The sequence below is a fragment of the Solanum tuberosum genome, unplaced genomic scaffold (genome assembly GCF_000226075.1).
Source record: "Solanum tuberosum cultivar DM 1-3 516 R44 unplaced genomic scaffold, SolTub_3.0 scf00550, whole genome shotgun sequence".
Classification (NCBI taxonomy): Eukaryota; Viridiplantae; Streptophyta; class Magnoliopsida; order Solanales; family Solanaceae; genus Solanum; species Solanum tuberosum.
Window position 1 is genome coordinate 10,154 of NW_006239472.1, and position 26,021 is coordinate 36,174.

Sequence of the window (26,021 nt, forward strand, 5' to 3'; positions counted from 1 at the left end):
TTTTTATCATGATTGTTGAATGAAATGTTTTGTACCAATATATAACTGTTGAAGTTGACAAAACATTATATTCATCGTATATAATGACTATGTATAAAAAAAAAATAAAAAAAAATAGCAACTTATACTAATATTCAGCATCGCTATTCCTTTTTCAATCTTTTTAAAATGTACAAACAGCAAACTAATATTCTAAAGCTATTAGATTTCGACCGGAAAGGTGAAACAGGCCGCCACGACACACCTATGTCTACAAAGCCGGTAGGGACTCCGGCAGCAGTGACAACTCTGAAAAATTTGACGGATCTGCATAATCGAATAATCCGCCCACTGTGACAAAATCACCGTCATTTTCACTGCCGTAATTATCTCCGTCCATGATCCCGGCAAGCATCCCCAAGTCGAATGAGTCATATCTCAGTAATTCGTTTTCAAATCCAATCGTATTTTTCAATCTCGATTCGGAATCAATATGGTTTTCGGGGGAAAAGCTGGGGGGGAGGCCAAGCTCATCGTCCGAAGCTTCTAGAAGGTAGCCGAGATCCGATTGAGATTCGCCGGAATCTGACAACGTTAGGTCAATTAAGGTGTGAGGAGATGGCAGAGTTGAACGATGAAGGATCTCTTCTTCAAAACTCTTGATTACAGAGTCAAGGTCCTGATTTTCTGGTACACCATCGCCCACTGTTTCTGGCTCATCAAGTATATCCAGAATATCTTCTCTAATCTGCTTAGCCTCCGGCGAATCTACGTCTACGTCTGTATCATATTCATCAAAATCCGGCGAACTGACATGACCTTCCTGATTCGACTTGGACGAGTCATAAGAATTCACCTCTAATTCCAGTTCAACTCGGTTCAACTCAACCGAGCTCGAACCTGCAGTTGCCTCAATATGGACTCGCTTCGACTCATGCACTGAGTCCAAACCCGAATCCTCTCGGGTTCGCTTGTTACCCTTTTTTTTAAGTAGTATATACTCTTCCATTATGTATCTAATAGATCAAAAGATCTTATGAATATGAAGATGAACTAATAAGTTGAGGGATAAATATTGTAAAGTGTAGAGAGTAAAAAGTTGAGATGTTTGATAGAGGAAATGAAGGAGTTTCAGAATTTATATAGTGGAGAGAAGTGAGTAGGAGGGATTATTTAGGTGATGATATTTTAAGAAGAAATGATGGGCGGGAAATTAGGAGGAGATATGAGGTGGACGTTCAACTTGAATGCTTCCCTATTCTTACATCTACAATGACGTTTTCAATTGTCTCTCTCCATATTTTTTTTTCTCGATTGGATGCCGTTTAAAGACGTGTCGTGGGTCTGTTGTCAAATCTCTTGGATTATAGTGGTTCACAATAGCTTGGTCATTGATATTTCCCCTTGATATTTTTTTATGGGCGGACGAATGGATTGTCATTTGTCAAACAAAACAAGGGCCGGTCCCTTAATAATTTAGGTGTCGTTTGATTTTATTCTATACTATTAAAAAAAAATCAGGGTGATTAGTACTATTTATGTTTGATGATATTTTAGTTGATATATAGAATTCGCACATGAAAAAGAAATAAAACTCAATTTTAACTTCAACTCTTTTTTTTTCACCAATTTTAACTTCAACTTCAATAATGGAAAAGTTGGTCATATTAGGTAAAGAACCAAATTTTTATCTCGTAATATAGATAGAAATATTTAAAAAGTAAAATAATTATTTACATTATTAATAGCTACATTACTTCAACTAGCAACTAAATAACTCATTCAACGGTTTTATACATTTAAAGGGAGTTTAATGATTTTAATCATAAAACTATTTGTTTACATCATCTATATATCTCGTAAATATCTTTTAAGTGTCACTTTTTTTATAAAAAAAAATTAACATGTTACATAGTATATTTATTTAAGTCATAAAAGTCAAATGATATTTTGGTCGTATCTTTAGTTTAAGCACGTAATATTTTACAAAAACATTTTTAAAATTTTGTGTATATTTAAATTAAAACCAATTTAATTTGTCAAAGTATGGCCCGACTCTCAAACGGTGTGTGATGTGATGAAACAACTGAGCCGTATTCGTGGGCGGCATGGCATTCTAGAAATTTAATAGTACTAGTATTTGTTAGAAAAAAGGAGGAGATGTTAAAGGATGAGTGGAATTGGGTCATCATTTGTGTCCATGCACGGCGCCACGTCTATGCACATATCACCACGTGGCGGAGCCTACACGATAGCCGCCGCCCATAGAACTGCTCCGCTCGCACCTTTTTAATCTTCTTCTTTGAAAATTGAAACGGGCGTTGCTTTTCATACGTTTTCAACCTTTCTATCGTGTCAAAAGCTAATAGAACTTTGTTAGATTTAGGTACGTTTGGTAGAGAGAGTATTTTAGAAGAAACAATATACGGACTACGGAGTACTATATATCTATTTTTTATTTTTAGTTATTTCTAATTACTTGTTCATTTTAATAAATTAAAAAATAATAAATATTTTTTATCTATTATATCCTCAATATTACTTTTTAAAAAATAGAACTTCTTGAAAATTTTAAGTTTTAAATTCATCAATTTCATAATTAATATGGGTAAAATGATAAACTTACTATGTCAATAATTATTTTCTTAATAGGTGTGTCCAGGCGGACCCACATGGTCTCCAGAGGGTTCACCCGAACCCCCTCGACAAAAAATTACACGATATATATAAAGTAAATTTTATGTATTTCTGTAGATATATATATTTTGAACACCCTAAATAACAAAGAGAAGTTGATGGCACAGTGGCAAGTCCCCCAGAAATTAAGTTGTGCATCACTAGTTTGAATCTCAGTGAAAGCGTTTTATTTTTTTCCTTTTCAGTTTCAGTTTTATTTTTTATTTTCAGTTCTGTTTTTCATTTTTTTAGTGTTTTTTTTTTACTTTAAAAAACGTGCTAAAAGTGTGGTTTTAAACCCAACAAAATTTAAGGTTCCCATTTCTAAAGGCTTATTTACACGTTTATACTTTTATTTTTCGAACCCCCTAAACGAATATCTTGAATCCGCTACTGGATGTGTCAATTCAAAAGTGGACAATTAATTACGGACAATGGAGCATACATTAATTTGCATATTAGTATTAATATTAGTTACTATATATTTTAGGCGAAATGGTCTGGGGAACCCTTATACTTGTATCAGTTTGTATTTTGAACCCTTCTACTTACAACTTTGTCATCTGGACCCTTAAACTCAATTAAAATGAGACTTTTAAGCCCCTCCAACCATGTGTGTAGCTCACTCTCCTTTATATAATTGACATGTCATATCCACGTCAGATATATTAATGCCACATCATAATTATATCATAACTATTTTTTAAAATTATTAACCAAATAATAACATTTTAATTAATTATTGGCATTTCTAATTCTCCCTTCTTTCACTATTTCACCACCAAAAGAAAGCCATCGCCGGCATCGTCGCCATTTTTGCCGACGAAATCACACATACTTTCTCCCTCACCCATCTTCATCTCCGCCGCACACCATTACTATGTTTCTTTCCTCCTCCAACCTCCACAGTAACAACAACTTAAACCACCGCACAACCAGATCTGGCCAAGCTTTTCATAATCCTCACACCCCAAATTGCTTACAAATACAATTTCACACCAACCTATGTCGTGAAACTCGTCGAAATCTACCCATTATAGTTTCTCCCCTTCCCATTGTTTCATGGCCCAAACCATCGCCGCCGTCGCCATTGTTGCCGGCGAAACCACTCATATTCCTTCCTTTACCTGCCTTCATCTCCGCCACACGTCACGACCATTTTCCTTTCCTTCTCCAACCTCACAAAAACAACAACCTAAGCCAATACACTAGATCTAGCCGAAAAATAGATTGTGGAAAAAAAGAAAAAAAGGTTGGGCAAGGGATGAATATGGCTGAAAATGAGGTGTAATGGGTGAAGAAGAAGGAGTTTTTAATTAATGGTTTTAAAAAATATATATAATTTCAAGTATTTTTAAAGTAAAAATGCTCCACACTCGCCTTAATAGGCGTGTAGTTACACACTTTTGCCAACTCAGACATCTTACTGCCACAAAAGCCTGGTCACAGTCAGAGGGGTTTGTTAAATTGTGTTTTATTGAGTTTAAGGGTTCATATGACAAAGCTGTAAGTAGAAGGGTTCAGAATACAAACTGATACAAGTATAAGGGTCCACCAAACCATTTCGCCTATATTTTATTGTGTTGAGAAGTACTCCATATTATTACTGGAAATGATATAGTGAAGCTAATGGCCTCGTGGTACCATATCATGTCGTGGTTCTACGCCCAACGCCTCTGTCCTGACTTATTTGATGAGCAAGACAGCAAGTATTATCTAGACTTTTTTTTAAACGTGTTTACTCAATGAAAAAACTTAGACCTCTTCTAAAAAATGTCCCAAGTATATAATTAAATAAATAAATATATATTCTCTATAAAAGACTATGAGATGATCACGGTTTAACAATTAAATATATTTATGGATAGATAATTCCTTTTTTCCTTGGATGAATAGACAATTTCAACTTAAGGATTATGTGATTAAATAATTGATGAGTAATATCATTTTACCCTTATAAGCTTATTTAATAATAAGTAATACTTATATTAGATGAATAACAAAAAGGAAGAAAAAGAAGAAAGGCTTGTCTCATAATTTGAGAGGGTCAACACAACTCATTAGATATTGGATCTCCACCTTCCCAGTCACTCAGAGGCCTCCCTATTTGCTTCCCTCAGGGCCTCCGTCCTCTCGCTTTCATTCATTTTTTATTGAATAAATTTATTGAGGAAGATAAACTATTATATAAACAATATTCATAATATATATTTAGTTATACACTATTTGATATAATATCAATATATTACATAACTATTTATACAATACAATATTTATACATTACATATAAATGTAATTTTTACTTTTGTTTTTAGGGATCCCTTGTTTTTACCATTGGTTCAGTTACATAACGATGGAACTTGTGCCTAACTTAACCCCAAAGATAGCTCATGAGGAGAGATTTGTCCAAGTCCATATAAGGAGATCAAATTTCCGTCCCTCTATCGATGTGAGACTTCGTAACACTCCCCGCATGCCCATACCTCGTGAACATTTCTAAACGGAGGCTGGACATCGATAAACAACAAATTAGAATGGACCTGACTCTAATACCATATGAAAATCAACATATTTAACTGCTAAACATCGAGCTCCTCCATTAATGGAGCCTAAGATCATATCAGAATGGAAGCTTCTAGAAGAGAAGAGTTGCATGGAAAAATATATTTCATTGAATGTGAATTAAAAACTAAGAATCACAAATAAATCTATATATATCTATATATATATATAGACTCAAGCTAGCTAACAAACTAACAAATTGTAACTAACTCCTTCTAACTAACTCTTGTAACTAACTTAGCTGGATGACTTATAATCTCATCAACCTCCCTATATCTTGCAATTTTTTTAATTTTAAGATATTAAACCATTTTTTCGATATACATTTTTTAAAAAAATAAACCCTTTGAGTTTTTGCTTAAAAGATCGGGTAACTTACATAAACTTTACTAGTTTAGTATCTATTTACCTTTTTTTCTTTACTTTTCATTATTACGAAATCTATTAGAAACTGGACTTTAGTCAGATACATGTATCTCATATACATAAGATCAAAATTATGTTTAATTTATTCTAGATACATTGTGTTCAAGTTGATTCGCATGTATCTGGCTCTCTCACTTGTCTCCCTCCTATCTCACTTGTCGCTCTCTTGTTTTGCTCGCCTCAATCCCTATACTAGGTATTCCAGATATATATATCTAGTATAATTTGTATGCATCTAGAATACACAGACTACCTCACTTGCTTCTCTCATTATTTTAATGTATCTAATAGCAAAAATATTATATCTAAATTTATTTAACTTGAAATTATAATTATTAATTAGGAGGAAAACACGTAATTAAAATTAGAAAAAATTGTATGAAATAGCAAACTATTAATTCATATTAAATGTTATAGTCATAGTTTCTTCTATTTGTAATTCGCAGCAAACATTCCATTTTTTTGTCATCCCATTTGTATACCAAAATATACAAATAGACCCATTCGGTATACATATGTGTCGTATATATGTAGTAATTTTGTTTATATACCATTACTATGTTTTAGTTTGTATACCGAAATATATAAATACAAATTTTTTATGTATATGTATACCGAAATATACAGATTAATAGCCATAACAAACATAAAATTTGCTATGGAGCGTAATTATACAAACTATAATTATAACATAATGACCCGTTTGTATACGGAAATATACAAATAGACCCATTCGGTATACATATGTGTCGTATAATATGTAGAATTTTGTTTATATACCATTACTATGTTTTAGTTTGTATACCGAAATATATAAATACAAATTTTTTATGTATATGTATACCGAAATATACAGATTAATAGCCATAACAAACATAAAATTTGCTATGGAGCGTAATTATACAAACTATAATTATAACATACAAATATGATTTTTATGTTTGCTAAACCTAAAATTTACTCTTAAAATTATACTCCATCTGTTCCAATTTATGTGACTTACTTTCCTTTTTAGTCAACCCTAAAAGAATGACACATTTCTATATTAAGTAACAATTTAACTATAAAATATTTATTTTACCCTTAATGAAATGATTTACAGCCACACAAATTTTTATCATTCATTTTAGACCACAAGTTTTATAAGTCTTCCTTTCTTTTTTAAACTCCGTGTTGAGTCAAACTACATCACATAAAATGGAACGGAGGGAGTAATAAATAGGGTAGAATGTTTGTCGAATTAGTTAGTTATTCTAAAAGAATCAAAACCCACCCGAGCCCAATCCCCTAACACCTCTCTCTACCCGTCAAAAAATAACCTCTCCCAGAACCCCATAATTCGGCTGCCTTTTGGGGCTTTGAATTAAAGGTGACATTAAGGTGTCAAAATAAAGGGGCGGTGACATAAGTCTTAATTATTGAGTGTAGGTGACAATTATGTGATTAATGATTAAGGGTTGTGGAGTTGCCCTCAAGTTTATAAGTTGGCAGTTTGGTCCATTGAATTAAATGAGGGGTAAAAGGGTAAATGACTAAAACCTATTTAACCAATTTTTGGTGGGAACCAAAACTGGAGGGAAGCCACCAGCGAGCTGAACCAAAATGGGAAATAAAATATTTCCTCCCCCCCCCCCCCCCGCCTCCCGCTGTATTCTTCTTCTTCTTGCTTGCATTTCTTCCCGTTCTCTTCATCTTCTTTTTCTTTTCGTACATTGTTGATCTTGGTTGCTAGTCTTTGAGCTTTCTTCTTCTTCCTTTCTTCTTCTTGAATCAGATTTAGCTAATCTAATCAGTGGACCAGATTTCGTTCTGTATCAATTGGAATTACTTCATAAGTGATTGGGGTCACACACCATTGTTTTGGTAAGTAAAATTAATAGTTCTTTTAAATCATTCATCATCATCTGGGTACCTGCAATTTTTTCAATAATTTACATTCGCGTTTCTAACAGAATAGTCTTATGTTGCAACATATGACTTATACATTTTGCCACAATATGTGATTTATGTTTCGCAATAGAATAGTTATATGTAGCAACATATGACTTACATTTCGCAACAGAATAGTCATATGTTGCGACATAGAACTTGCACATATTGCCACATGTGATTTATTTGTCACAACATAACAGTTATATGTAGCTAACATATGACTTACATCTCGCCACATAATAGCCATATGTAGCAACATATGACTTACGCATGTTGTCACATGTGATTTATTTTTCACAACATAATAGTTATATGTAGTAACATATGACTTACATCTCGCCACAGAATAGTCATATGTAGCAACATATGATTTACACATTTCTTCATTAGTACGAATTATTTTTTAATTAATTTCTTTAGGTACAATAAATGGAGGGATTATTTGTAGGTGTTGATTGTCCTGGTGAATGGGTCGAGAAGAAAAATCGATACATTTGACGTTGGAAGAATGGTAAGAAACAAGGAGGGTCGATATGGGTGACTATCGAAAGAAATATTTTGTATGATTATTTTATTTGGAAGGGTGCCAGAACCTTATTTGTTGGGAGAAAGACCAATTTGTTGCACTGTTCATCAATTCTATCACTTTCATTGTGAATTATGTAGTTGAGATTTAGAAATAGATAAAGTAGTTAAATTTCTGTATTAATTAAATTTTCATGTGTGGCAACATATATACATTTCTTGCAAACTTATGAGGAAAAAGGTGACTTTTTTGTGTTTTATACTGATTTTTGAATTTGTTCTTTATAAAATGTTTAATTTAAAAAAATTTGACATTTTTCCATTGCTAAATCGCTCAATTTATCGATTAACCCATCCTTGAAGTGACATATGTGGCAACATATGCACGTTCTGTTGGAAAAATTGCAACAGACATGTCATATGTGGCAACATATGTATATCTTAAAATGTGTTTTTTAGGGTTAAACTTTTTGAAATCAGATAATATTTCAAAAGGAACAACAACCCAACCATCCTACAAACAAATAAGTGATAAAACCACTAAAAATGTCTTGATTTAATACCAGTAAGTATTTCAAAACCCTAATTAAATTTTACCTGAGAAGATTTCAACGATAAACTATAAATGATGAGGGCAACGACGTCTTGTTGTAGAAGAGGATCGCAACAGATTACCACTGATTTTATAGAAAATATCGCAACAACAACCTTGATCTGTGAAGGAATAATGGAATGAGAGAAAGGAAAGAAGAGAAAAGAAAACAGAAATTAGTAAAAATAAATTAAATTTGGAATATGAAACGACCATTTATAGAGGAGAGGAGAGAGGGAAAAATAAAGGGACGATTGTTTTAAACCTTTTTAATTGTTATTTTTTTGAATTTTGATAATTCAAAGTGTGACATATGTTGCCACGTATATCCTTTTTGTTGGGGCACATGCAGATAATTCTGTGGTGTTTTTTACAACAGAGGTTATATATGTTGTCACAGACACCACATTTCTTCCTTTCCATCATAACTGACATTTGTTCCAACAAAATAAAAAATAATAATAATAATCATTAATATTAATATTATCAGCAAAAATGAACAATTGGTGACAATATAATGTTGCCACATATCTCCTTTTTGTGACATATGTTACCACATATCTTCTTTCTGTGACATATGTTGCCACATATATCCTTTCTGTTGGGGCACATACAGATAATTATGTGGTGTTTCTTACAACAGAGATTATATATGTTGCCACAGACACCACATTTCTTCCTTTCCATCATAATTGACATTTGTTCCAACAAAATAAAAATAATAATAATAATCATTAATATTAATATTATCAACAAAAATGAACACTTCACCAATTGTTTTATACAACTTATCAACAAAAAGGTAATTCATAATGGTATACATAACCATCAATCTAATTAATGGTGGTAACCACAACATTTTAATCGAACTTTGCTTTTTTAGGTCTAGGCCTCTGTGGGTCTTCATTGTTACTAACATAGCCACTCTGAGCCTTTAAAATCCCATAATTCCATAGGAGTGAAGCATATCGCATGCGAAGGGTTTCAGAACTAATTCCATCAGATGGTACTTGTGTCCATCACTAAAAAACACAGCGTATGCAGCAACAAAAAGTCCACAATCTCTACATGGTATATCATCGATTAGAAAATATAATAACATCACATTTCAATAGTCGTAACACAAAAAAATAATGTGATACTTACAAACTATTGCTTACTTGTTGGGCAATATCAGTAACATGTCTGACTTCGAATGGGTGAGATTTGTTCTTTCCTTGGTAAGATTCAAGAACTGACCAATTGGTTCGGTCTTTTTGATCAAAAAAATTCGCTGGATTCTAGGTACTTTGGCAACAATATAGACAATTTTTGAATCTCGAAGCACAATTTTCTGTTCTTCCTAGATGAGGACATTGAATCATACACCTTTATACACCGTTCCTTCAATACTACGACTACCAAGACCCAATAAAACTTCCCATTACAATTTATAGGGACATAAACCTCATCTGTGATCCGAGCAATTGGCTAAGTAGTGATCATCCTTGTCTCTTCTGCAATTGTATAATCATTATAAATAATTATTTAGTGGACAACAAGGAAAAATACTAATAATAGTTGAAGGACTTTACTTTTTTGCATGATGCTAATAAGACCCTCGTTTATCCATTGCGAGAAGGATGACATTAGTTCAGTTGGACCCTCGCCGTCAATGTTACAACCTGAAAAATGGATATTGTTGCTTCACATCACAACTGACGACTTTGACTTTTTTCTCTTTCTCTTTCGCTTTCTTTTTCACTTTCGCCTTCTCCTTCTTCTTCTCCTCCTCATCCTCCTTCTCCTTGCCTTTTGGGTTTGAGAGTGATACTGAAGCAGTAGTCATTGATTTTTTTCTTTCACTAATTATAGATAGTGATTGGGAAATAGATTTTTTCAACCTCCTACACTTCAAAGGCTGTGAAATCTTCTTGAATGTATGGACATCAATATTATAAGTCATTTCCTTAAAAATATCAGTGAGTTCTTTAACACGACTAATAAAATAATCATGTTACTGCTCACATTCTTCGCATAGACAAAAAGAGCATTTGATGTTAGAAGAGGAAGTAACACCAATAAAAGATTGAGATGTTGTCATGGATGAAACTTCTTGTATCATTTCATCTACAAGGTGAATAAAAAAAGGTTGAGAGTTTACAATTGATTATAAAATAATAATGGGTAGCAATTTATACTTATGTTGACACAGATAGATATTATGTTGCCACATATGTACCTTCTGTTGCTACGAATGAATCTTCTATGGCCACAAATGAATCTTCATGTGCCATAGATTAATTTTCTGTTACTACAGATGACCATTTTGTTGCCCTAACACATAGGTGATATGTTCCAACATATGACAACTCTGTTGGAATATATATCAACATATCACTAAAATGTAGCAACATACGACACATCTTTCAACAAATGAAATATATGTTGGACAACTGAACAAGATTATATTTCTAAAATCATATGAACAAAAAAGACTATATTTCTAAAATCATATGAACAAAATGGTCACAAAAAGAACAACAAAAGCAACAAAAAACGAATTTTCACTGAATGTTAACAATACATATACATTTCCTCAAAATTAGGGCTTTTTTGGGTTTGTTGATTTTCTTTCAAAAACAATAAATAATAGGTAGAACGATTTATTGTTCATTAATCCAAGAAAAAAACTTAGTATTGTTCGAAAATTGTAAAATCTTTCAAAAAAAATGACTTACCCATTTTAAGTCGAACACAATCTTCAGTTCCGAAATAGGAGAGAGTCACGGTCGGAGATGAGGAGGAAAATAAGATAATGGGGGAGAATATTTGTTTTGATAGTCAGATTTTTGGATTTTCTAAGAAAGAAGAAGAAGAGAAGAGAGAACGTTGGAAGAAGAAGAGAAAATTCTATTTTCTTTACTTTTTTTTAAATAGTTTGGATAGAATTATAAAAGTTGAAAAATGAAGTGTTTTCTTGTATTCTATAAAAGATTAGAAAGTTTTGAAAATGTTAATTTGGTCCCAAATTTACTTAATTACATTTTAGAGTGAATTTGACCCTTGCTTGGTCAAAGTGTCACCAAAAACAAAGCAAGACTTAATTGACACCTTTCATCTAATTGTCTCCGGCCTTTTCTGTATTTTGTGAACTTCGACCGGCGACGTCTCTCAGTGAAGGCGTCAGCGACTTTGTGTGGACGAACTTCTTCGGCCCGTAAGTCTGTCTTTTCCTGCCCTCTCTGTTGCTATAACAATGTTTTACCTTTCTATTTTTTCGGCATTCACAATTGGATTTTGACAAGTAGGAAAAATAAAAAAAAACTTGGAACTGTATTTGCTTTTTTTTCTCTGCCATTCGTGCATAATGCGACAATATATGTATAGCAGATTATTTGTGAGTATGCATATTTGATAATTTTTTCCCTTTATTGAAGTATAGAGTGCTGACCAACTTTTAGTAGTGAGAACATATGGTGAGGCCTTACAAAGTAAAAGGGGAAAAAAGGAAAAAGAAAGAAGAGAATTATGATAAAGAGGAAATAGAGGAATCTGTGGACGACGAGTCAACAGGATCAGCAAAAAGAGTGAAAATACAACACACTGCCTCAGACACTGAGGTAGCTGAAAGAGTTGTAGATTTACTAGCTGGCATACCAGTTGTTTCTACCGATCAAAGCACTAAACCTGGTGTTATTTTCATATCGACAGAGCTTCCCTGTAAATTGCTAAAATTGGAAAGGTCTGTTTTTGCAATGCCATTTTTCAATTTTCATCCACTTTCTGTTTTTTGTTTTTCCTTTGTATGTCTGCTTTAGAAGAATTGTTTAGCTTATTGACTGCTTTATGTTTTTATACCCAATTGCTCGTGAAATTGTCTTTAGTATCACATATACTGCTCAATAAAGGAAGTTAACCAATGTTTAATGATATATCCTCTTGGACAAGCAGACATATCAACTTCTGAACTCAGATGAACATTCCAACTTTCTGAAGAAAAATAATCGAAACCCTTCTGATTATCGGCCTGATATTGCTCATCAGGTTAGTCGACTTTGAAACTATTGGCCCAATCTTGTTCTTTATTACTCATCATAGTATAAACACTATGACCTTCCTGTAGAGTTCAGATTAAACTTTGTCCTTTGAGGCAATATTTAGAAGTGGGGCATAGGTTGTGACGTTTCGTAATGGTAACCAGCAAAACTTGATGTCTCAATGTTTGTTAACTTTTTGTGGAGATGTCTGGTAGAGTGGCATGCCAAAGCTAAAATAAGTAGGCTGTAACACAATTTAGCTTTGTACTGAATGTGTATGAATTTTCCTGGAGCTCAATTAGTTGACACTAAAGCATACTCCCTCTGTCCAATTTGATGGTATTTGTCTGGATAGGATTTTAAAAAGGACGGAAGAGTTTCGACATATAAGCTAAATATGTATAAAGTACCAAGACTATCCTCAGTATAGAAGTATCTGTTTATGTGTCTAGTGGACTCATGACAAGTCATGTTAATGGGACGAATGAAATAGTAGAAGATGTAGGAAAAGAGAATGGAGTGTAAAAATCAGTTTTCAAATATATAAAGGTGACAATCTTTATGGACGGAAAAGAACAGGTGGAGTCACTTAGTTCTTCAACATACGTTCAATGATTAAGTGTCTCACGGACCAAAAAAAGAAAAAGAGAAATTAATATGAAAAGTTAGATGCCTTGTCCACCCACCGGCCTACAGTATTCTGCAACTCAATCTCTCTCTATGCTATAGATCTGTGCATCGCTGTTCCATTTTCTTAGTTCTTTTAGTAAGTTACATCACCTTGCTTCTGCTATAATTCTGTCTGATTCAGATTCTTTGTATTTGTTGGAACTGTAGTAGAAATGAGTTGCTGTGCATCACTGACACTTCTTAAGTATACATTTTCTTGTTGAAATAAGAAAGGGATGTTTTTTAGTTCTCCAAACAACATTTTAAGCAAATCCTCCCCTCCCATTTCCTTCCGAAAAGAAGAAAAAATCTATAAGCAACAACTATGCCTCGGTCCCAGTCTAGTGGGGGTTGACCAATGTGAGCCTCACTATCCATGTCGCTCCATTTAAACCTGTTTCCATCCAATATCTTTAAAGAAAAGGTTATAACACAAAGTATTACCTTTACTAGCATGTAAATATCTAACAAGACTAAACGGCTCATACAGGACATGGGACCCAAAGAAACATACCAATATGACTAAAGCTTGATTACTGGAGCCTTTTCATGGTCAGGACAATAACAACTGTTACAAGCTTTAATGGAAGATTCATAGTAAGGGATACTTCACAGTGAAGTCTTGTTACTTCCGCTTGAGTTCTGGTGGGCAACAAAGGAATCCTTGGATATGTTATCTATGTGGAGACAAGTCTTTGAGTATCAATCATTTATTTTTGCACTGTCATTTTACGGACCAGCTATGGAAACTCTTTCTTAATATGGTGGGACTAAAATGGAGCATGCAGAGTGTACTTGTGAGCTACTGCAATGCTGGAGCATCATAGGCAAAATTCCAATCAAAGGAATTGGGTGGATAACCATTCCATCTTGTATATGGTGGGCAGTTTGGAGGGAATGAAGTGCTAGGTGTTTTGAAGATAAAGGAAACTCTGTTCACAAGATTAAGATGAAGTATTTACTTTTGTTTCATTTTTTGCGTAAACAGAAATTTGTAAATGATTCTGAAGCAGTGATAGAACTCATAGAATCCCTTTAAGAATAGGAAGCGTTCTTCTGTTGGTAACTTGTAATATTTTTGACAGCACCTCCTTGGTGCCATATTATAATACACTTTACATTTCTCAATTTATGATACTTCTTTCCTTCCACAGGCAATGCTTGCCATTTTAGATAGCCGAGTAAATAAAGCTGGGTGATTAAAAGCATTGTATGTGAAGACTGAGAAAGGTGTCCGTCCTCTTTGAAGTAAAACCTCATGTTCGTATCCCTAGGACATTTAAGCGATCCTCTGGTATCATGTATAAGTTATCACCTTGAAAAACTTTTCTTCCCTATCTGTTTTCATGCTTCCATTCCCATCTTTGTTTTGTCAAATTCTGCTGTTTTCTGATGTTGCTTCAAATTCAGTGCAGCTGCTACAAAAGCTGAGCATTACTGCTGTAGGTAAACGAGAGAAACTGTTACGTGTTATAAAAAAACCCTGTTTCACAATACCTACCCATTGGCTGCCGGAAGATAGGTGAATAATTTTGTGTTCTTAGTTCCTCCCTTCTCTAATTGAATATCCTTGTCAATTGACTAATACTTTCACTTCTCCTCTTATGCTTCAGGCTTTCTCATAGTTCTGATAAACTCATGGATATTCAGGACTATGCTAATGGAATTAGCAATGACATGAACCTTGTTTTTGTGGTATGTTCTACAGTTCTAGTGAAATTTTCTATGGACAACTTCGATTTGTGGGTATATATGCATTTTTTTTTAACTTCTTTTTTGTTTTTTCTGATAAATTTGTGGGAAGTTATAGCTTACTTGATCAGTTTATATCTGACATATGCAGGTTGGGGAAATGGCCCGTGGAAAAATTGAGAAAGATTATGTCGAAGACTATCTATCAAGTTAGCTAATTATTTTTCTTCTTTATTTTTCATCTAATATTAATTAGAGTTCCATAGTTCGTTTTCTATTCCTTTGTCTTCAATTTACATGGCTGGGCTTTGGTCTAGTGGTAAGATTGCAATACTTGATATGTGGGTTAGGCACACGGTTAGGGGTTTGTCTGGTGTTTAAGTGGAGAAAGGTAGAAAGACTGGTCCATTATCCACTGAGTTTCGAACTGTGTGCCATTGGCCCTCGGGATTTTGCTGTTATAAAAAAATGCACATGTCTGGTTTAATGCTTAGGAATGTCAACATTTGTTATTTGTGTCTTTGTATGTTCAACAATTGGTGACATGGATATTATTGATCTTCTTCAATGTAAAAGTACTATTCAAGTGACATTTATGCCTTTGGCAATTGAAAAGCAAATAGGTTCTCACTGCAGTAGAATATAGTTGGAAAATTCAAATCTTAAACATCTTAGAGATTATTCTCTCTTCTATGAGTTGTTTGGTTCAGTATTCATTAACAATAGGGGTTCTACACTGCACGTATGCACCTTAACATAATGCTTCTGATCTCCAATGTCAACTGCCATATACCATAGCCCACTTTTACTGATAAGCTTGACGAGTTCTAGTCTAGGCACCTTTACTTCTATCCTCTTTAACCCGATTATAACTTCTTTTAGACGAGAGGTATGCGTGCATTTTCTATTAAATGCTAAACTAGGTCCATGCTATTTTCTCTAAAGGAATACCATCATGATGGAAGTTTTTGCATCTTTTCTGGAGTTGAACCTTATCTAGTTAATCATCTAATGTATCTTGCAGTTTCTGATTACCCAATGAATGCTGCCTACTGCATATCAATGATCACAAATGTTGTGGAGCGCAAATGGAAAATTTTGTAAACTTGTACCTTACTCTGATTTTTGTTGCTACATTTAGTTTCTAGAATGTCATCTTAATTTCACATTTATTCTATTTTTAAATTTAAATATACTTTTATTTCTGTCTTTTTTTTCCTCGGTCATTAAGTTTCATATCAATGCAATGAAGGATTAGTTGGTAATCCAACTTTCTCCGGTCAATAATTTAGTGGAGTTGGCCTTTTCTTGAAAGATTAAGAAGGTGATATTTGACTTTTTCTTTATGGATTGGTCATTTTCAAAGGTTGCAGCAATATACTAGGTATTTATATATATTAAAAAAAAAAACAAGTAGAATGATTTGCACTTTTTTCTAATTGGAAAAAATAAGGTTGACACATGTTGACACATTCCAAGTACATAGAAGTTTCAAATATGACTGACAAATTTGTTTTTTCTGGAAAACGATGGGAGCGCCCTAATCTAAAAGTAGTTTTTAAAACACATTCAAATTACTTAAAATTATTTTTACAAAAGAAAACAAAAACTTTTTCCAAAGACACTGCTCATTCAAGAGCAAGGCAGACATCTAGTACAAGGTTCAACACATATTATTTATGGTGTTAATTTAAATATCAATTTAAAAAAAAATTAAACCATCTTTAAAAACTACAAAAAGCTACTATAAATTCCCTAATAAAATTTACATAACAAAAGAAAGATACAAAAATGTTGGACAATGGGGAGTTGCTCGGATAAACATTTTTACTTTAGGAAGGTAAAAAATAAAAAATTGACTAACTTTTTGTACGCCCTTCTCAGGCGAAGCTATAATTCCACTAGATTCAACATAACTCAATAACTTTAGCGTAGACTCTGTTATTGTGTTAAAAGAACTACTTATAAAAAACAATCTTTCTAAAAGTCAAAAATTCTAATTCTGCCTAAATTTACTTCTGAATGGTAAGAGTATTATTATTTTTGTTCCCTGTTAATATTAAAAATAAACACAATGATAGGAAAAGAAGAGTAAAGTTTTTCCTTTTTGACTTCGGAATTTTTTTATTTTCTTTTTCTTGTTTATTATTTTTTTCTAAAAAGAGAAATAAAAAGGTGAGCTAAAATAGTTTTCCTAAATTAACGGTAGGCGGTCAGGTTATCAACCTGCCTCAGGAGACTAACGATACACGGAAAATGGGAGACCAACCGAATACTCAAATTCCTTTAGAGAAAATTTTCTGAAAGAAAAAAAAAATGTTTCCATATTCATTGTTAATACTAATAATGACGAATTATTAATTAATCATTGCTTTTGGTCTTCTCCTAGAGAACGTGCACATTTATGCCTTTCCATATCTATGCCTTTTACAGGTTTTTTCTCTTCTTTTTCAACAATTTTAGTCCTTTTCCTTTTTGACGAAATTTTTGTCGTTGATGGGGTATGTCTTTTTCTTTTTTTTTTTTCATGTTGTTTCTTCGTAATGGTGATTGATGTATTGTGGGGTTCTCTGTTCTTGGCTTTTAATTTGCATGTGATCATTATTAGAGTTGATTTCTTGATTTCAAAATTGAGTCTTGGTTAATTTTAGAGCTTGAAAATTGAAGGTATTAGAACTCTCTGATTTTTTTCGCGAATTATTCTATGATGGTATTGGAATTGTTAATGTCATTTGAATGTGTAACTGCTCAATCTTGATGATTATGTTTCATTATTGGTTATGTTGCTTTTCCATGTAGCCTAAGGTGTTTGCTTCTCATAATTTTTTTGCTATTTTTCTCATGTCCTTTTTCTATCTTTCAAATGATGTGATGTTTTATACATTGTCTTGATCACTTTATGCTGTAGATTGAAGCTAGTAGTAATTTTTAGGACCAGAGATATGCAACTTCAATGTTGATTTTATTTCCTTCACTTTCAAGTTCCAATGTTGCTTCTTGTTTGAAGTGCATATGAGAAAAAAAATTGAATGGCAACTCTTTCTGAGTTGTTGAGATGAATTTGGAATTCCTTGGATTATGATTGAGCTGGTTTGAATTACCAAGGGATAAGCTGTCGGGTAATTGTATATGATATTTGTGTATAGTGAACCTGCAAACTCTCTGATAATTGTGTATAGTAAACCTGCAAACTGCCTGATAATTGTGTATAGTAAACTTGTTAAGTGTCTGATAATTGTGTATAGTGAACGTGCAACTGTCTGATAATTGTGTAGAGTGAACATGCAAATTGTCTGATAATTGTGTAGAGTGAACTCGCAAACTGTCTGATAATTGTGTATGGTGAACTTACAAGCTGCTTCCGTTGTTGAGACAGCCTTTTGGATGAAATGTTTTTCCCTTTTTATGATTTATGGAGGTTAGGGATATATTGATTTCATAATGTCTGTTTTCTATGTGATTCAGACATTCTCTGAATTGAAGACCACACTCTAGTTACCATGATGGATTCAATCCTGGATCGTGTAGCTAAAGACTGTGGTAGACGGAATAGCTCAAGTCCATCCACTAGTGGGGACATCTTTGAGCCTTCATCAAGTAGTAATGGTGAGGCTGAAGGTCCAAAACATTTAATACCATGTATTTGCTGAACAAACTCTTGCTTGGGCTGATTTTCTCTTGGACTGCACTTTGTTATGTCTACAGCTAAGCTACGGGCAACTTTGGTAGTGTGGATAAACGGCCTTCTTCCTTCCTTATGTTTGCCAGTAAATGCTTCTGATGAGGAGTTACGAGCATACTTGGTTGATGGTACTATCTTGTGTCAATTGTTGAACAAGTTGAAACCAGGTTTTATATCAGAGGTAGTAGTAATATATCAGATTTTACAGTAATTAGAAGCTAGGGTTGGTTTTGTTTTGATGATCTGACTTACTGCATCTTTCATTCTAGTTTGGTGGTTCAGGCCTTTCTTCGTCGTTAGGCTCAGAAAATGTAAAACGGTTTTTGTCAGCTATGGATAAAATGGGCTTGCCTAGATTTCAAGCATCAGATTTAGAAAAGGTTAGCATTAATATAGAGTTGTGCTCGTGTTCTAATATATGCCTCATTACTTTGTGTCTCCTTATCATTGTATAAATGGTTGAATGTGTTAATTCACAGGCCATTGAGTTGTATGTATTATAATATGCAGAGAAGTGTAACTTTCTGTACCTTTAGGTACAATTACACATCATTTTTCTGCTTTTAATTTATTCACTCCGATACGTTATCCAGGGATCCATGAAAATTGTTCTGGAGTGCCTTTTGACACTTCGAGCAGAATTTATGCCAGATGTTGGAGGATATGGTTCGACCACACCATTATCTCGCAAATCTGGTTCTGATGTAGCTCACAGACAAGAACTGTCGAGTACTCATTCTTCCCCATCCTCAACAGAAGGGAGACAAAAGATAGGATCAGATTCAAAGTTCCAGCGTGCTTTGAGAAGTCCCGTGATGGCAGGTCTGGTTGTTTAAATCTCATCCCTTGACCCATTCTTTTCCATGAGGGAAAGATGGAGACTTGGTTTCCTCTTATAAATTGTTTCATTTGAAAGATTCACTAAAGAAAATGCAGTAGGTATAACATGGCAGGGCCTTCCTTCAATGTCATTATTCATCAAGTGTTCTATTTGACATTTGTATTCAAACTGTCAATCCTCTTCTGGTCTTTTTAGCTGAAGAATTAAACTATTGGTGAATTAGTTTTAGATCTTTATGTTCTAACTACTTTCCAAAACTCCACTCATGATTTTTTTTTTCTTAGATTGTTGACTTCTGTCTTTTGAACTTTATATAGAGCCATCAGCTGCATTACTACATCACGTTGGACATAAGTTCCATGAAGTATTTCAGCTTAAACAAGGGGGCTATGCTGATCTTCCCCCCTCAAAGATTTCCGAAATGATGAAATCTAACAGCTTGGATGTTAGTAACATGTTCTTTTTTGTCAGTGAAGCTTGACTAGATTTTTCATCTGAAATTTTGAATTCATACTTATTGCAACTGATTGTTTTGCACCCAGATTGCCCCAACACAGTCACTTCTAAGTGTTGTGAATGAGATTCTTGATGAAAGCATTGAGCGGAAGAATGGAGAGATACCTCATGTACGCACACTAGAGATAAAGATATTCATGATTATGTTCTTTACTACCCGAATAAATAAATAAAAGCATGGCCTAACATCATTTAGTTGTTTAACTCTGTCAGCGTGTAGCATGCTTGTTGAGAAAAGCAGTGCAAGAAATTGAGCGGCGAATCTCTACTCAAGCTGAACATCTTAGAACGGTATAATACACCTTAGCTGTTTTCCCCCAAATTCTCTTGATAATGAACCTAGCTCATGACATTTACTCTGCCTGTAGCAAAACAATCTATTCAAGACTCGTGAGGAGAAATACCAGTCACGGATCCGAGTCCTGGAAGCCCTTGCAACTGGGACTAGTGAAGAGACGCAGGTAGTGTAAAACTACCCTTTCTGTGAAAAAGTTCTTGAAGTCTTAGAAAATCTTACTTCTTCAAGAGTTAATGCATCCTTCACCCACACAGTCTTTTATTTCAGATTGTCATGAACCAACTTCAGCAGATTAAGGTAGTTCACCACCTTTCTACTCTGCCTACAATTGATCATTACTTGTGCTATATGAAATTTGCTATTGATTCAAAAGGATCTGATGAGACTCGTTTCTGCAAAGAATATTTAGCTGATTATGATTCTTTTCCACGGTTTTAAAATTTTAGCATCCTTTTTTGAATTGAAATCATATTACAGAGTGTAAAAATCAAAATGGATGCGGAAAAGAGAAATGAGGATCAGGATGTGGTTAGATTGATGAAGGAGAAGGATGATCATAGTCAAGAGATCGCAGCTTTGAAGCAAGAACTAGAAATAGCTAAGAAAGCACATGAAGAACGCTGCCTTGAAATGGAAAAAGAGGCCAGAAATACTCAACAAAAGCTTGAGGAGAGGTTGAAAGACGTTGAGATCCTTTTAAAAGAATCACAACACAGAGCAAAAGAACTCGAGACATTTTCTGAATCAAAATCACTGAAGTGGAGCAAGAAGGAGAATGTGTACCAAATATTCACAGAATTCCAGCTTGGCGCACTACGTGTATGCTCTGATCTTTTTCTCTTAATTTGTGTATATTTAGTTGTTTATCACATCTGATCTGGATCTCCATAAACTTCAGGAACTGAAGTTTGCTTCTCAGTCAATAAAGCAAGAAGTAGTGAAAACACAACGGAGCTATGCAGAGGAATTCAATCAATTAGGTCAGTGCTGTATGAATAACATTTATTGGAAGCATATAGGTGTAAGATGTCAAAACAGATTTTACAGTTAAGTAATTGTATTGGATTTTTCTTATTAAGTTAAATTTCTATGACAGCTGTAAAATTTAGAGCACTAGACCATGCAGCTGCAAACTACTCTGTCGTCCTTGCTGAGAATCGCAAACTACACAATGAGCTGCAAGAGTTAAAAGGTGTTGTTATATCACGAAATTTTAGTATCAAGAGGATGGAAGATTTCTCTCCTTTTACTGTTGCTTATGAATCTTTTTTAAATTAGGAAATATTAGAGTGTATTGTCGGATAAGGCCATTCCTTCGTGGACAAAAGGAGAAACAGACAGTGATAGAATATATCGGAGAAAATGGGGAGCTAGTTGTTGTAAATCCTTCCAAACAAGGGAAAGAAGGCCGTAGGTCTTTCAAGTTCAATACGGTCTACAGTCCAGCTTCAGCACAAGGTTTTCAGATTCCTCCAAACTATGCCAGATAAAATTATTCTATACATATTCTGTAAATTTAACTTCATGCAATGTATAATTTCACATTCTCTCTCTGCAGCTCAAGTGTATTCAGATATTCAGCCCTTGGTACAGTCTGTGCTGGATGGTTATAATGTATGTATATTTGCCTATGGACAAACTGGCTCGGGAAAAACGTACACCATGGTAAGAATGGCATCCTGTATAATCTGTTAAATATGTTTACACAATCGTTTAACATTGCTGAAGCAAGTTAAATTAACCTCCAGACTGGTCCCGATGGAGCAAGCGAGGAGGATTGGGGAGTCAATTATCGAGCTTTGAATGATCTTTTCAGAATTTCCCAAATGAGAGAGAGCACTTTCAAGTATGAAATCAAAGTTCAAATGATGGAAATATATAATGAACAAGTTCGTGACTTACTGTCAAGTGATGGTTCTCAAAAAAGATATCCTTAACTAAATTTCAAATTTTTTTACCTTTCTTGGCATTATCTCCATTTTCTACATTAAATAAATTGTCAATTCGAAAAATGTTCTACCAAAATTTTTAGTTGTCCCTTTCTTTTCTCCCATGTTGCATTTCCTACAATTTCAAAGAATCACAAAAGATCGATATTATGTTTGCAATAAATAACATGCATCTTCAACTGTTTTCCTTGATTTGCACACACTTGGGATTCTATCTACCTCTCAAGCCAATGGGTTAGCTGTCCCAGAAGCAAGCATGTTCCCGGTCAATGGAACCTCTGATGTCTTAGATTTAATGGATACGGGATTGAGAAATCGAGCAAAAGGTTCCACTGCCATGAATGAAAGAAGTAGTCGATCACACAGGTTCAGACAACTAATCATCTCTGAATTTCAATATTAAAAAATACCTGTTTTTCCTTTTAAATTTTGATAGGTTACATAAATAAACTTATTGCAATATATTTCCAGTATCGTAACTATCCATGTCCAAGGGAAGGATATAAAGAGTGGCTCATCAATGCATAGTAGTCTTCATTTGGTGGATCTTGCTGGAAGTGAAAGGGTAGATCGCTCCGAGGTGACAGGAGATAGATTAAAAGAGGCACAACATATAAATAAGTCATTGTCTGCTTTAGGAGATGTCATATCTGCTTTGGCACAAAAGAATGCTCACATTCCATACAGAAACAGCAAACTCACTCAAGTCCTTCAGGCTTCATTAGGTAATTCTCTTTCTATACAAAAGGTTTTGCTTTCACTTCATTCGGTAATTCTCTTCTTGCAGTAATTTATAATTCTATTTTGTTGTACAGGTGGTCAGGCAAAGACACTTATGTTTGTGCAGCTTAACCCTGAAATTAGTTCATATTCAGAAACCATGAGCACATTGAAGTTCGCTGAAAGAGCATCTGGAGTAGAGCTAGGTGCTGCTCGAAGTAGCAAGGATGGCAGAGATATCAGAGAATTGATGGAGCAGGTGCTCTATTCACTTTGTAGTTCTTCTAGATTAGAGACTTTTAATTGCTGTACTAGAATTGATGATGCAATATCTTTTTTCTTAGTCCAATTACCTAAACATGTGGCTAGTATACCCTCTCGAGTAAATTACTTTCGGACTAAAGAAGAGAATTTAGGTATTCAAGTAAGCTGGCAATTAGACGAAACTATGGTCTGGCAATATATTAGTTGGCGATCGGTTATAGGACCACAAACAAGATGTTCAAAGTTACTTACATATTTTATAACACCAAAATCTAATGCAACAATTTTCATAAGAGTTTTAGGCAGGATACCAGTAGAACTACCCATGATCTTGATTAGAGACTGAAGATCATAGGAGTAGTGTAGTTTGACTACTGGGTTTCTATAACCTGGATTTTTTCAGAAAGAGCTTTTTCCATTAAGCAGCTTCATTCTGTTATCTCGCTGGAGCTTTTCCGTATTCTTCGAAAGATGATATTACTGCCTGACTTCCAATTTTCTGCATGTGAAATATTGTCCATTGTTAACTTTTAATCTTCCAGGTCGTGTCTCTCAAGGATACAATTGCTAATAAAGATGAGGAGATTGAGCAACTACAGCTGCTCAAAGTTCAAAAGAATGTTTCTCCAGAAGCCAATGGTGAGAAACGCAGTCCAAGCTCATTCAGGTATGGCTCTTCATCTCCAGGCAAACATTTATTTCATGGGACTTAGCATGTAGCATGAAATTCTCTGGTAAATGAGACTCCACACTTAGTGAGAAAGCAGCATCTGATAAGGGCTTAAAGAGTAGTGATCAGAATTATTTAGCTAGTTTCAAGAATTATAGTGATGACTGATAAGTTTGGACACCAAAAGAAGTCTCGACTGAGACTGCTGGACGGACTTTAAGTCTAGAATATTTCTGCAGATGCTGATATATTTGTGTTCAGCAACGCAGATAATGAGGAAAGACTAAGTGATATGCTATCTGATAGTGGTCTTTCTGTGGGCACAGAAACTGATGAATGTGCTGAAAGTGCCAATCCTTTCCCTGAAGGATACAAACGACCAGAGAACACAAATAAGTAAGTAAACATCATCTCGGCATGCTTGTGCTTTCTACAGAACGTTAATTTCTTTAGTCAACGTAAGAGAATAAAGATCCTAGAGCTTTATTCTTATTTATTCAAGTAACTCCAGGTACCCTGATTGGCTAATGTAGAAATTTTATATTGAAACTAAACTGTTATCTTAGATGTTGTTATTAACTACATGGAAAAGGTAAAACAAGTAGGTCAAGGATTCATATAGGGACTTAACTGTCATCTGAAATGTTGTTATCAACTCATTATATGGGAAAAAGTAAAGCAAGTTGATCAATAATTTAAACAATACTTATTGCTTATGATGAAACTAAAAGATACAGGAAGTTCGTAGACTTAACATCACTCCTCTGAGTTAAGGTATTCCAACTTCTGGACCAAGAGTATTGAACTAGCGGATTTTTGCTGCTTAACTTAACCTAATTGCTTGACTATCATCCTACACGGCCTTTTGCAGACACAAAACTGCACATAAGATTCCTAGACCTCCACAAAAATCAGACAGGGATTCTCCAAAAGCCTCAAATGGTATGTTGATTAAGCATGACATGTTCAAAGAACACCCCTCGGCTAAAGATTAGTAGTGTAATTGGAACTTCTTCAATATGTTTCAGGTCTGCGGAAGTCGACCAGTGCAGCCAATATGTTGGCTAAATCTACCAAAGGTGGCAGTAGGTGGCAGTAATATGATGTAGCAGTTGTGCTTATCAAATTTCCTTCTTTCTTGTGCAGCCCCTTAATCGGCTTTTGCACTTTCATGAAGTTTTCCCTACACTTCTCAACTGTACAGATTCTTTTCATTAACCAGGGAGTCCCTCTTAGAGTCTAGGACTATACATGACCTTTTGCTATTTTTCTTCTCTTTTATATGGAAATGCAGGGGGGAGGACCGAGTTGTGATGTACTACACTCAAATTTTTTTCATAGGTTTCTTTTTTTATAAGGAATTCAGTGAGTAAAGCTTATATAAAGTCTGTTGAGTTGTAACATACTGGTTTTATCAGTAATTTATCTTCTTGTTACTCTTACTCTGCATATACTTCAACATCTTGTTTTGATGGAGATACTTCTAGCAGCCTTTCAAGTCACTGCTTCTCGAATATTAAGGTCATCAAAGAGACATGACTTGCAATTCAGTTTGAAACACAATTTTATTGCAGAAACTTGAAAGATTTCACATTTCACTAAAAACTTCTCCCAAAAACAACTCATGAAAATATTCCTCCATAATGACAGTGAACATACACACAGTCGAAGAGGCTATCTTTCCTTGGGATAGAAAATAACTAAGAGAAAAAAAGTGTAATTTCCCTTTTCTTTTTCTTTTTTGAAGGAAAAAAAAAGTGTTTTTATGCAGATATGCTGTTCAAGAAGTGAATGAGCTATATGTGAGAGCATCAAGGCATAGAACTACATTCCTTGTCTGTACACTCTCTTAACCGTTCTCGCTCAATCTTTCAAACATTTTCAATAAAGATAAATGTATAGGGAAAAGTCCTATTTCGCGAATGATAATTCAACTTTTACTTTTTTGTACCAAAGTTGCCAAAATAATTTTTGTAACAAAAATGTGCCATGTACGTAAATGTTTTAAT

At 34.2% G+C, this 26,021-nt stretch overlaps 1 protein-coding gene and 1 pseudogene across 1 annotated transcript; both read left to right on the forward strand.

Annotated features, from left to right (window-relative positions):
* Nucleotides 1-11,798: 11,798 nt before the first annotated feature.
* On the forward strand, nucleotides 11,799-16,309 carry LOC102581725 (ribosomal RNA small subunit methyltransferase NEP1-like; annotated as a pseudogene).
* A 1,219-nt stretch (nucleotides 16,310-17,528) lies between these two features.
* Nucleotides 17,529-25,454, forward strand: LOC102590295 (kinesin-4-like). Its single transcript, XM_015304430.1, has 23 exons — nucleotides 17,529-17,573; nucleotides 18,538-18,678; nucleotides 18,778-18,935; nucleotides 19,024-19,134; nucleotides 19,348-19,576; nucleotides 19,913-20,040; nucleotides 20,138-20,221; nucleotides 20,325-20,402; nucleotides 20,480-20,572; nucleotides 20,677-20,706; nucleotides 20,887-21,228; nucleotides 21,308-21,389; nucleotides 21,506-21,601; nucleotides 21,688-21,867; nucleotides 21,968-22,074; nucleotides 22,158-22,336; nucleotides 22,560-22,724; nucleotides 22,830-23,083; nucleotides 23,174-23,337; nucleotides 23,885-24,009; nucleotides 24,274-24,408; nucleotides 24,884-24,954; nucleotides 25,041-25,454. The coding sequence occupies exons 2-23, from the start codon at nucleotides 18,573-18,575 to the stop codon at nucleotides 25,109-25,111; spliced, it is 2,988 nt and encodes a 995-aa protein (XP_015159916.1). The 5' UTR covers nucleotides 17,529-17,573; nucleotides 18,538-18,572; the 3' UTR covers nucleotides 25,112-25,454.
* The last annotated feature ends 567 nt before the right edge of the window (nucleotides 25,455-26,021 follow it).